This window comes from Nematolebias whitei, chromosome 20 (assembly GCF_014905685.2).
Source record: "Nematolebias whitei isolate Nwh7 chromosome 20, NemWhi1, whole genome shotgun sequence".
Classification (NCBI taxonomy): domain Eukaryota; kingdom Metazoa; phylum Chordata; class Actinopteri; order Cyprinodontiformes; family Rivulidae; genus Nematolebias; species Nematolebias whitei.
In genome coordinates, this window is record NC_056517.1 from 39675858 (window position 1) to 39688803 (window position 12946).

Here is a 12946-nt window from a genome sequence, read left to right on the forward strand (position 1 = left end):
ACTCACACTGCTCGTTACTGATGACAATTATTTAATCCGTATCAATCGATAATATGTTGATTTAGGTTCTGATGTGAAAATTTACATATAGAAGAATTACAAAATACAAGAAGACTGGAAAGTGTTAAAAACTGTGGAAAAGTTGGTAGATCTGTGTCATCTCAGAGAGAAGGTCACAGGGTCACCTGTCAGCCTTTCTGTGTGGAGTTTGCATGATCTCTCCGTGCACACATGCACTTTGTCTAGTACTCCAGTTTCTTCCCACAGACCAAAAACAGGCCACGTTCATTAGTAACTCTAAATTGTCCCAAGGTGAGAGTGTGAAAAGACGTTCATCTCTGTGTGCCCCTCTTGAAAGACTGGAAACCTGTCCAGGCGTCCCTTGTCTCTCCCAGTGACTGATTGACATGGACACCAACTTCCTTTGAGCCCATTTTTTTCTTGAATGGATGAGATTGACATGTTGTGAAACGTACAGAGCTTGAAAAAAGAAAATATACATATGTGTATACATATATATATATATAAATGTGTGTGTGTGTGTGTCAGTGTGTGTACTGTATACACACACACATACATACATACATATATATATACATATAATCATAATATTTTACTGGCACACAAAACTGTTTGCACAAACATTTGATGTTGTTATCAGTTATCCTTAACAACAATTTAAAATGACAGATACGCATTTTATTTGAATTTTGTTAAAAGTATCTCACGGTCTAAACAACATTGTGTTGTCTGCTTTATTTAGTCCAAAGTATTCTGTTTGTTTATTTATGACCTGCATTATTTAACAAGATTCAAAATTTATACAAAACCACTACAGGTTTAAAAATAAATTTAAAATGATTTGATTATTAGTGAAACAGAACTTTTTAAACATTTGTTTAAAAGTAATAATTCATGCATTTCATAAATTAATTTACTTTTTTAATGTTTGTCTGAAAGAATACTGAAATATTAAAAATAAATTCCACGTTATCTGTAATGCACTGCTCATATTTTAAAACTTGAGGATAAACGCTTTGGATTGTACCGTTCAACTGATTCTTATTTTACACTTTAAATTATTTTTTTACAAGTTATCAACAGTAAAAACAAAATTAAAAGTACTTCACATAAAACTTACAATGTACAACCACCAGTGAGAAGCAAAGATTCAAAATAAATTTGGATAATGACTGAACTTGATCTCTGTGAAGGCTCAGAGTTTATGTCAGAGTTACATTTATGCATAAAAAAATAAAACAATAAATTAATCAACACACATTTTTCACAAAATAGATTTATGCAACAACTTAGCAGCTTTTAGATTTCACTAATTCCATTCTTGTACAAATAATTTTATACAAACAAACAAATTATTGACAGTCACGTTATTAAAAGAAAACATATGTAAATAAAAAGTTTAAAACTTAAACTCAAACCGGACAAGGAAAAAGTTGAACCATTAAATAACCAATCAAATAAATAAGAAAGTATATAAAACACAGCAAAAATTCTATGTAACATCACAATTTAAGATAAAAAAGAAGCAACATTAAGAACAAAATGTGATCCAAGAGCAGAACATTACAGAAAACTAGTCCAAGCCCAGACCACAAAACCCCAGTCTAGGCCAGTATAAATAGGAAACTAGACAACATTCTGAATGCACCTCTAGATTTAATGCTTCTTTTACATCAATTAAAAAAAAAGATCCAACCTGGAGGTAAGAGAAGAGTTTTATTTTTTGTGAGAAAGGTCAAAATATTTAAAATGTACATCTTGAAAAACATCTTTAAATAAATAATGTGTTGTTGTTCAATTGAATCTCAGCTGCCCCACAGGACAAAAGATTTTATTTCTTAACAAAAATATGAAAGAAGCAAGAATACGTCCTGATGCATGCTCAATAATCCAAGAATATGATCATTTTTGGTTGTCGCTGCAGTTCCGCCTGTTCACCAGCAGAGGGCAGTGCTGTCTTTACATCTGTTTGAGCGTCACACACGAGAACATCCCTCTGAGCTCAGTGCTGGTGTCGGATTGGACAGGTTGTGTTTGACGGTCGAAGTCAGAAACAAGGTCAAACATTAAACTTACATTTTGTTTTAAACCAATAATTAATTTGTAAAATGGATTTAAGGCTGTGTGTGTGTGTGTGTGTGTGTGTTTGCATACTCGAATATCTGTTATTGTGGGGACCCATGTGTGTTGCAGTACTTTAGGGGTCCCCTAATATTCTGGTTTGAGTTAGTGTTTGTTTAGATCACCTGGTTGTGTTTTTTATGAATGAAAGTCCTCACTGAGGAGGAGATATCTGTGTCTGTGTGAGTGTTCATGCCTGTATAGTGTTCTGAGGACATAAATCTGTTAAGTGTCCTGTTGTAAAGATAAACTGCAGGAACGGTTGAATTTCAATCTGCAGAATCAATGAGAAGTCGTATGAGGTGAGGGAAGCGTGTGTGTTCTGCTGCAGTGCTGCATCACTTCAGGAAAACATCTGCGTTAATATGCAGCAGAGAGAGCGATCTGGACCATTTCAGATCCTGCTGACGTCAGCAGGAGGAGGAGAGATCCCCACACTTTGTGTATCCCCACACACACACACACGTTTCTTACTATGTGTGTGTGTGTTTAGTCATTCATTACTCTCCAATTTTACTCACTGCCTAAAAACAACTTAAAGGTCCAGTTTCAGGTCTTTACTGTTTTCTCAAAGATGCTGTTCATCTGCAGGAAATGGGATTTTAGACCTGATTCGTCTTCTTTTGTCCAGCATGTGACCAGTTTTTTCAGAATATTTTAGGACAAACTGCATGCTGAGATTAGCACAGTATTCTGCTAAAAAAGTGAAATGATGTAGGGGAAAAACAAAGTTCAAAGAAAAACTATGAAAAACCTTCAGAGCTTCTGGAGAAATAATGATTCAGACTATTTTAATAATTTTAATTGAAAATGTTCCTTTAACGGTTTGAGTCAAAAACATCTTTTAAGAGATTATATTTGTGTGTATTGCCAATTTTTATATTTTAAAGGTGGATGAATTTATTTTGATGTTTTTAGGATCATGTCAGCGTATAAATCAACAAAAATAAATTAATATTATCTAGGACAGTTGCTGTTTTTCTTTTTTGTTCAAATATTTCCAATTTCCAATTCTTCCATCACACAAAGTTCTTTGGTTAACCCTCCTGCTGCCCTTGGGTCAAAAAGACTCTTGAAGCCTTCATTTAAAACCTAGTCCACATGGGTCATTTTGACCCAAGGGCAGCAGGAGGAGAAGGAGATAAAACACTCAGGTGAGATTTGGAAAGATATAATTTGGGTCAAAAACCATCACCTGAGCAGGAACTTGATTTAAAATGTAAAATATATTTTTGTAGAGCGTCATCATTTTAGACTGGGCTAAGTTCTGCATGTTAAGGTCCAAAACCATCACATTTTGCACTTTACTTTGAATGTTACATTTCATTTATTGAATGTAAAAACACAATTAAATAAAATGAATAAAAATCAGTGTCTAGTTAAAATTATGGGATCAACCATAAATCAGCCTGCAGTCACATGATGATTGCTAAACTTTAAAATAACTAAAATATTTTTCAAAAGGAACTTTATTCAATTAAATTGACAAATATAAACATAGATGGGTCAGATTGAAAGAGATTGGGCCAAAGAATTTGACTTTAATTGTATGAAAAATTGAAAATTATTTATTTTTATGTTGTTCCTGTCGTTTATACCACTGACGCTTCAACTTCTGACCCCCCCACCCCCAAGGACACACACTCACACACACACATAATCCAATTAAATAAATAATTTTGATAAGTATGATAAACTGAAGTGTTTAAATTAAGCTGGAAACCATTTTAATTGAAACATGAGTTTACTCCTTGTTAATATTAGTGATAACACACTGTAAGCAAAAACTTTTAAAATGTTTGATTTGATTTTTTTAAATCTGAGAATTCTAATTTGGTGTTTCATAAATGTGGTTCTGATCTAGAACTTTAGGAACCAGTGGGTTTTTGAGACATAAATCAGCAGTTTTAATTTATAAACCAATGAACTGTTTAATTAATTTAATGAATAGCTGTGTTCACTGTATAAGGAAATCAGTTTAGGACAAAAGACAGACAGAAAACATCCCAAAGGAAAAAATAACAAAATTTATTTGGATTTTTAAAAAAAAAGAAATATAAGCTTTTTGACTGGATGGGCCTGAGCCTCCCTTAGCCCCCCTTTAAAGCCACACCCCGAATTTTATTAATTTAATTATAAATTAGGTGACTTAATTAAGAGATAATGACGTAAAAAAACTGAAGGCCATAATTGGATAGGCTTTAGGATATAATGTCAACCATCAAGGGGCGTGGCTATAGGTGGAGTTTAGGGGGGCTAAGGTCAACCTTGGCCAAGCCTCCAAATTATTTATTTTTAACCAATTAGATGTTCAAAAATGACAAAAAGAAAATATTTACATTTTGCTTGTAGGAAACTTGGTATGAGGTAGGTAGGTCTGAGCCCCCTTTGGCCCCCCTCATAGACACACATCAAATTAATTTTTAAATCAACTGTCCAAAAAATACATTTTTTAAAGAATTTTTAGGCTTTTGCTTTGTATGGGCCTAGCCCCCCTGAGACTTCCTCATAGACAAGTCTCTGATTTAATTTTAAATAATTAGGTACCTAAAATATTTTTTATAAATTCAGCTGTTGGCTTGGATGGTCTGAGGCCCCCAAGGTCCACCTTCAGCTCCGCCCCTGATTCGTCTAGTTTTAACTAAAAAAAGGAAAACTAAGAATATAAAGATGTTCTGGCTGATTGAATGGGCCTCGGCCCCCTGAGACTTCTTTATAAACACACCCCTGATTTATTTTAAACTAAGAGCCTAAAAAAGGAGAAATAAATTTCCAAAATGTTCCGATTTCAAACCAGAACCTTAATTATTTAATTTGAAAGGATTTAATAAAGATTTAATCCAGTTTAGTTTTGGAAGCAGAACTTTGGTCTCGTTTATTTTCCCTGAAGATTCAAACACGAAAATAAAACGACCGAAATATTAATAATGATGATGAAGATGATGAAGATGATGGAAGGAGGGATGGAGGGAGGAGCTTCTCTCCATCTTCTCCTTTCTCTGCCGGGACGTAAAACGGAGTGAAGCTCCGAGAGGAGCAGCAGAGAGGAAGAGGAGCAGCAGAGAGGAAGAGGAGCAGAGAGGAAGAGGAAGAGGAGCAGCACTACCAGAGGAGGAGGAGGAGGCGCAGCCGGCCTGGATGTAGCAGTTTGCGGGTGTTGTTGCGGGATGTGCGGCTCCTCCTCTGCGGCTCTAACTTTGTGCGTGTGATGGTGAGCCCCGGAGGATCATGGGAGTGAGCTGCTCCTGCAGGAGGATGATGGGAGTCAGCTGCTCCTCCAGGTGCACCTCCTTCCTCCTGGTCCTGCATGTCGGTGAGGAAAGATTCTTTGATTTGGGTTCAGGTTTCAGGTCCGAACTTCTCCGGTTCTGGTTCTGGTTCTGGTTCTGGTTCTGGTTCTGGTTCTTCTCTGAGCGGCTGCAGAATCAGTTTCACGCTCAAACCAAAACATTTGACTTTGACTCATCTTTAACTCAGAGCTGCTGAGGCGCGCGAGCAGCGGGACTTCACTCTGTTCACTCCAGGGCGCGAGCGTGCGCGATGTGCGTGAACAAGGGGAATGCCCCCCCCCCCCCTTACACACACACACACGCGGTTGTCCCAAACTGGGCAGGATTGCTGCCTCGATCTGCTCCAGAATTAAGATTAGAGTTTTAATTCTGAAACATTAGTTTTTATTTCATTTGATGTTTAATGAAAACACATTTTATTTATTTTATTTTTTAAAGATGAGATAAAAATAAATGAAAAATTAAAACCTGCAGGATTAGGTCGAGGCTTTTGAAGCGTCCAGGAATTAGTCGGTGTTCAGAGGAGCCATCCCGCCGCAGTGTGCGCGCGGATCCGCCGCGTGACACCCCGCACGGTCCGGGAGAATAAAATAATATTAATACTATTATTAAAAAATAAAAACTCGTTTTTAATCCAGATTTGATTAAAAATCTGATTTTATTTTAATAAACATAAAATAAAATAAAATAGATTTCTTCTCTGCGCGCGCACGGCAGCCCTCGTGCACGTCATGGCACAGTTTTTCTCTGTCGGATCATGGACCCAGTTGTTGTTTGAACCCACCGGACCGCCCGGTTCCGTTCCGTTCGGCTGCTGCGCGACAAAACCGCCTGGATGCGTCTAATTACTGGAAACTGATGGAGCCGACTGTAGTTTGGTTTCATAACGAGCCTGTGTGCGCGCGCGTGTGTGCAATGCTGAATTATTCAGGACGCAGATCTCGGTTCACAGGTTCTGTTGTTCAGGAGAGACAGAACCGAGTCTCTGCAGACCTGACCCGGTTCGGAAAGGTTCGGTTCTCTGGGCTCGGTTCGGGTGTCGGTGTGTTTGAAGTGGATCCTGCGCGCGAACAAAAAGAGAAAATAAAACATTTAAATCAGTTTTAATTCAATTATTTAACATTTCATCAGTTTTACGCACAGAAACCTCCTGCGCGTGCGTGTGGAGAGGTGTCTGAGTGGAGGCGTGAACGAAATTAAAACAAAACACGAGTAAATTATTTTAAAGCGTGTGCGCGTGCACGTACAGGTCTCATTCGGACAAAAATAAATTCTGAAATGTTTAAAAAACGTAAAGAAGAAAAATGATGTGAAAAGACTCAAAACGAGTTTCCGTTAAAATATAAAACATTTAAATTTTGTCTGAAAGATTTTATTAAAGAATAAAAATAAAAATGTTTTTAAAAGCTCCGCGAGGAACAAACTATAATAAAAACAATAAATTTTAATGTTTCAACCAAAACGAAAAATGATCTTCATTAATATTTAATGTCGTTTGTAATTTTTATTTCATTCAACATTTTTCAAACATAAAAAAATTATGAATAAAAAGATTAAAATGCAGATTTTATGCAAATTAAAATGTTTTTTATTTTGAAGAATGTTTTACAGAGTTCAGTCAGAGAGAGAGAGAGAGAGAGAGAGATGATGTAATCCTCCAACATCCTGAGAGCACGAGACAAAGAGAGGAGGAGGAGGGAGAGGAGGGAGAGGGAGAGGAGGAGGAGGGAGAGGGAGAGGAGGGAGAGGAGGGAGAGGGAGAAGAAGTGGAAGGAAAAGAGAAGAGGAGGAGAAAAAGGAGGAGGTTTCTCTCGTTTCTCCTTCACAGAAACATCAGGACACTGAAACATCTGAAGAACTTTTATTGGAAATAAATGAAGACAAAACAAAAAATAGAATAAAAACTTTTATAAAATGTTTAAATTGAGAAAAGAACTCAAAATGTTGATTTTATAAAAAGTTTAAATAAATATGAGAACATCATGTAAACACTAAAAACAACGTTTAAAACAAGATTTTTGACTGGAACAGTTCAGTAAAATTCATTTAACACATTTATTCAACTCTTATTCCAAACTTTGGGTTGAACGTTCAGTTTTTCGTGAAATGAATAAATAAAACGAGAGGAGCAGTTGAACTCTGTGATCGTCTCTGGTCGAACCTGGACAGTAAAAATGTTTCAGGCCTCTCAGGGACCCGCCCCGGTGTTGTAACCCGAATCGTGTCCAGTTCAGCTGCAGCTTCCTGTCAGGGACTCACATTAACCCTGAGGCTGCAGGTCAACACCAAAACCAGAGCTTAGTCCAGTTTCACCTGTTCCAACACAAATCTGATGTGAAACCAGAAGTTGTCACAACCCAACAAACTGAGGAGGATCCAGACGGTTCTGACGGGCCGGTGTTCAGATTAAATCTGGCTCCATAATTTAAAATTTTAATCTTCTAGAGCCAAACAGGAAGAAGCTCCGTCAACGTCTTTATCAGTTCTAAACAAATAAAACAAGTTTTAAAAACAGGAACTATTTTAATCAACGCCGGCTGTCTTTCCACTGGTGAAGATGCTTTTTTACATGTTGATCTGTTAGCAAAATATCTCAGGAACCAGTGGAGAAATTTAAATGAAACTCAGAAAGACGTCGATGGACGAACGTTAACATCCGGAGTCAGCCCACTTCAAGATGGCCGCCACAGCTAACCCATAAGCCACACAAAGATAACTCAGTTGTACAGAAATGGAGCTGAACTTAATGGTTGTAAGTAATGATAATAATGATAATAATAATAATAATAATAATAATAATAATAATAATAATAATAATAATAATATAATTATTAATAATTAAATAATTCCTTATTATGTTTTTCCAAACTTAAGAAGACCTGAAATGTTTTAGTGTTGATTTTTTATTCTGTTATTACACAACAAGTTGTTTGTAGATTAATCAGAACATGTTCTGAAATGAGTTAAAAAATAAAAAAAATAAAAAATTGTGACCACTTAAATTCCAACTTCCAAAACTGACCCAACCAGGTGTTTTTAACGGTGTTCCAGGTATTTCTGTTACTTTAAAATAAAAGTAGAAAAATTATAAACAAGTTAAACTGAGAACAAAACCCTGAAATACCCAGAGAAGGTGGGAGTAATTTTTAAATGTATTACTTTGTCACAATATTGTAAATTTATGTCAATAATCCAAATCTAGATATTTTAGAAAGTCTTGAACTTTTTAAAAGGCTGCCGTTGTTTTCTTACTGAAATATATTTATTATCACCTAAAGATTGGTTGGATTAAAACACACATTTGTTTTAAGTAATTGGAAACACTTGGTTATTTTTAGTCACTTCAAACACGTCGTTATTTTTAGTCAATCGAGAAACGTTATTTTTAGTCACTTCAAAAAACACTTGTTTATATTTAGTCACTTCAAACACGTCGTTATTTTTAGTCACTTAAAACATTTGGTTAGTTTAAGTCATTGGAAACACTTATTTTTAGTCACTTCAAACATGACGTTATTTTTAGTCCCTTCAAACCCATTGTTATTTTTAGTCACTTAAAACATTTGGTTAGTTTAAGTCATTGGAAACACTTATTTTTAGTCACTTCAAACATGACGTTATTTTTAGTCATTTAAAAAAAGTCGTTATTTTTAGTCACTTAAAACACTTGTTTTTTTAGTCACTTCAAACAATTGGTAATTTTAACTCATTGGAAACATTTGGTTAATTTTAGTCACTTCGGACACTTGGTTAGTTTAAGTCATTGGAAACACTTGGTTGTTTTTAGTCACTTCAAACACTTGGTTACTTTTAGTCACTTCAAAGACTTGTTTAGTTTGTCACTTCAACAACATCATTATTTTTAGTCTCTTCAATTACTTGGTTAGTTTAAGTCAATGGAAACACAGTTATTTTTAGTCTCTTCAATCACTTGGTTAGTTTAAGTCAATGGAAACACAGTTATTTTTAGTCACTTCAAACACTTCGTTAGTTTAAGTCATTGGAAACACTTGGTTATATTTAGTCACTTCAAAAAAACTTGGTTATATTTAGTCACTTAAAACACTTGGTTATATTTAGTCACTTCAAACATTTGGTTAGTTTTAGTCACTTCAAACATGTCATTGTTTTTAGTCACTTCAAACACTTGGTTAGTTTAAGTCATTGGAAACACTTGGCTACTTTTAGTAATTTCAAACATGTCATTATTTTTAGTCACTTCAAAACACTTGTTTAGTTTGTCACTTCAACAACATCATTATTTTTAGTCACTTCAAACACTTGGTTAGTTTAAGTCAATGGAAACACAGTTATTTTTAGTCACTTCAAACACTTGGTTAGTTTAAGTCATTGGAAACACCGGGTTATATTTAATCACTTCAAACACTTGGTTATATTTGGTCATTTAAAACACTTGGTTATATTTAGTCACTTCAAACATTTGGTTAGTTTTAGTCACTTCAAACACTTGGTTAGTTTAAGTCCATGGAAACAGTTATATTTAGGAACTTCAAACACTTGCTTGGTTTAAGTCCTTTCAAACACTTGTTTAGGTTAGGTCATTTCAAACACTTGGTTAGTTTAAGTCATTTCAAACACTTGTGTAGTTTAAGTCATTTAAAACGCTTGTTTAGTTTAAGACATTTCAAACACTTGGTTAGTTTATGTCACTTCAAACACTTAGTTGGTTTAAGTCATTGGAAACAAGTGGATATTTTAGGCACTTCAAACACAGTTAGTTTAAGTCATTTCAAACTTGGTTAGTTTAAGTCATTTTAAATACTTGGTTAGTTTAAGTAATTTCAAGCACTTGGTTAGGTTAGGTCATTTCAAACACGGGGTTAGTTTAAGTCATTTCAAACACTTGCTTAGTTTAAGTCATTTCAAACACTTGTCTGGGTTAAGTCATTTCAAACACGGGGTTAGTTTAAGTCATTTCAAACACTTGTCTGGGTTAAGTCATTTCAAACACGTGGTTAGTTTAAGTCATTTCAAACTCTTGGTTAGTTTAAGTAATTTCAATCATTTGGTTGGGTTAAGTCCTTTCAAACACGTGGTTATTTTAAGTCCTTTCAAACACTTGGTTAGTTTAAGTCCTTTCAAACACGTGGTTAGTTTAAGTCATTTTAAACACTTGGTTAGTTTAAGTCCTTTCAAATACTTGGTTATTTTTAGTCACTTCAAAGACTTGTTTAGTTTATGTCATTTCAAACACTTGGTTAGTTTTAGTCATTGGAAACAAGTGGTTATTTTTATTCACTTCAAACACTTGGTTAGTTTAAGTCATTGGAAACAAGTGGATATTTTAGGCACTTCAAACACTTGGTTAGTTTAAGTTATTTCAAACACTTGTCTGGGTTAAGTCATTTCAAACACGTAGTTAGTTTAAGTCATTTCAAATACTTGGTTAGTTTGGGAATGTTTTGAAATGAACCTCCTGTAGTTAAAATCTCTTCAGAGTTTGAAATCAAACTGTTTTTTGCTTTTGTTTGTTTCTTTTTCATTTTTCGTCATAACAATGGATTTTTATCTGTTTTTGGTCCCTCTTGTCGATAAGATCAGTTCATCAATCAGACTTAGAGCACGTCAGAACATCTCGCCACCTCTCCTCGACCTTGTCCAATATCCGTGTCTCGTCCTACACGTCATGCTGTGTTAGTCCACAGTCTGAGTGGAACCAGACAACAGTCGTGTTATTATCCAAACAATCAATCAGCCCGATGCCCTGCTTAACGAACCTCAACTTCACAGCCAGCAGAGGCGGGGTAACGAGGTCCTGATGGAGGGTGAGAGACAGGAAGGGGAGGGGTTTATGGGTGAAGGACCCGCCTGATTAAACAGTTTTCTGATTTAATGGTTTCTGTTCAGTCTAATGTGTTTTTTGTTAAAAATGTTTAATGGTTTGTTTAATAAAGTTAAATTTATGATGAGCTAAGACTTGGTGTGGTAGTAGCTGTCTATACAAGTCTTTAAGAAGAAAGGTTATTTACATGTTTCATAAAAAGCTGACATAATTTTCCAGGAATAAAGTAGAAAAAGTTGCTATATTTGTACAGAAAAATGACTTATTGATATTTTATTTAATCTGAGGATGGAGTGAATTTTTACTCACCATGATCAGAAAAAGAACTTTTCCCCTTATCTAAATGTTTTTGTGTTTGTTTCCTTCCTGCAGTCTCCGTGTTGCAGACTGTGCTCGTCAGCGCTGGTCAATGTGACTCCGTCTTCGAAGGCTTCTCAAACTGTCTCATTCGCTTAGGGGACGACATGGCCAACTACCCCCAGGACCTGGACGACAGGGAGAACCTGCACAAGATCTGCACGTAGGTTCACCACAAACACACTTCCACACAGCCTCATGAACAGCAGAGACAGAATCAGCAACATGAATCTGAGAAGAAACTATACTTTCTACGATAATCCACGTTTTTTTTACATCTTGACCATTCAGAGAAAAGCCAGAGCATCCATGACAACATTTCTAATACAAGATACATAAAAATGCATTTAAGAGCAGCTCTTCTTAGCTACACAACCATTAAGTGACAAGTCCACATGATGCTGGAGGTTCATGCTGCAGATTGTTTCCATGCCCTTAAAATATGCCCTCAGCGTTTTTAAACTTGACCTCTCGGTTCTTGTAATTTTCTCTCTGGACATAAAAAAAATCTGGATTTTACGTTGGAAGTTATTATAACTGTTTAATGGGGTTTTGCTATTTCCTGTGTCCAAATGAATACAAACGAAGTCATAAAAGGAAGTGAGCGATGATAAACAAGAAGTGAGTGATGGTAAACAGGAAGTGAGTAATGATGAATATGAAGTGAGTGATGACAAACAGGAAGGTCATGAATTTAAACAGGAAGTTATTAATGATGAACAATAAGTGAGTGATGATAAACAGGAAGTGGATGATAATAGACAGGAAGTGAGTGATAACAAACAGGAAGTGAGTGATGATAACCAGGTAGTTAGTGATGATAAACAGGAAATGAATGATGGTGGATAACGATAACCTGTTAGGATTAGGGGTGGATGGATAGTTAACAGAACTTTGGAGAATCTTGGTTCAGATAGAAACTGTGGATTGAAGCTCGTGTTCACTCCTGATTACCTTCTTGTGTTTGTCAGGAAACTGTGTACGACTTAGCAACTCAGAAAATTTCCCTTAACATCTGATTTTATCACATCATCCATCCATCCATCCATCCATCATCCATCCATCATCCATCCATCCATCCATCCATCCATCCATCCATCCATCCATCCATCCATCCATCCTTCCATCCATCATTTACTTTACCTGATTCTTCCTTTCTGAGTCACGCGAGTCACTGGTGTCCATATCCAGCAGTGTGAGAGGTGTGAGAGGTGGGGGACACCTGGACAGGTCTCCAGTCCATCAAAGGGACTCATAGAGACAAACAACCATTCTCTCTCACATCTAGGGACAATTCAGAGTTACCATCAGCCTAACATGCATGTTTTTGGTCTGTGGGAGGAAACCGGAGTAC

The 12946-nt window shown here is 35.9% G+C and overlaps 1 protein-coding gene across 1 annotated transcript in view; it reads left to right on the top strand.

The window, feature by feature from the left end:
* The first annotated feature begins 5139 nt into the window (after positions 1-5139).
* Positions 5140-12946, top strand: part of nrn1a (neuritin 1a) — a 10239-nt gene continuing 2432 nt past the window's right edge. The window contains exons 1-2 of the mRNA XM_037694409.1: positions 5140-5455; positions 11608-11755. Coding sequence (XP_037550337.1) covers positions 5371-5455; positions 11608-11755 — 233 coding nt within the window. The 5' untranslated portion in view covers positions 5140-5370. The remainder of the gene's footprint in view (positions 5456-11607; positions 11756-12946) is intronic.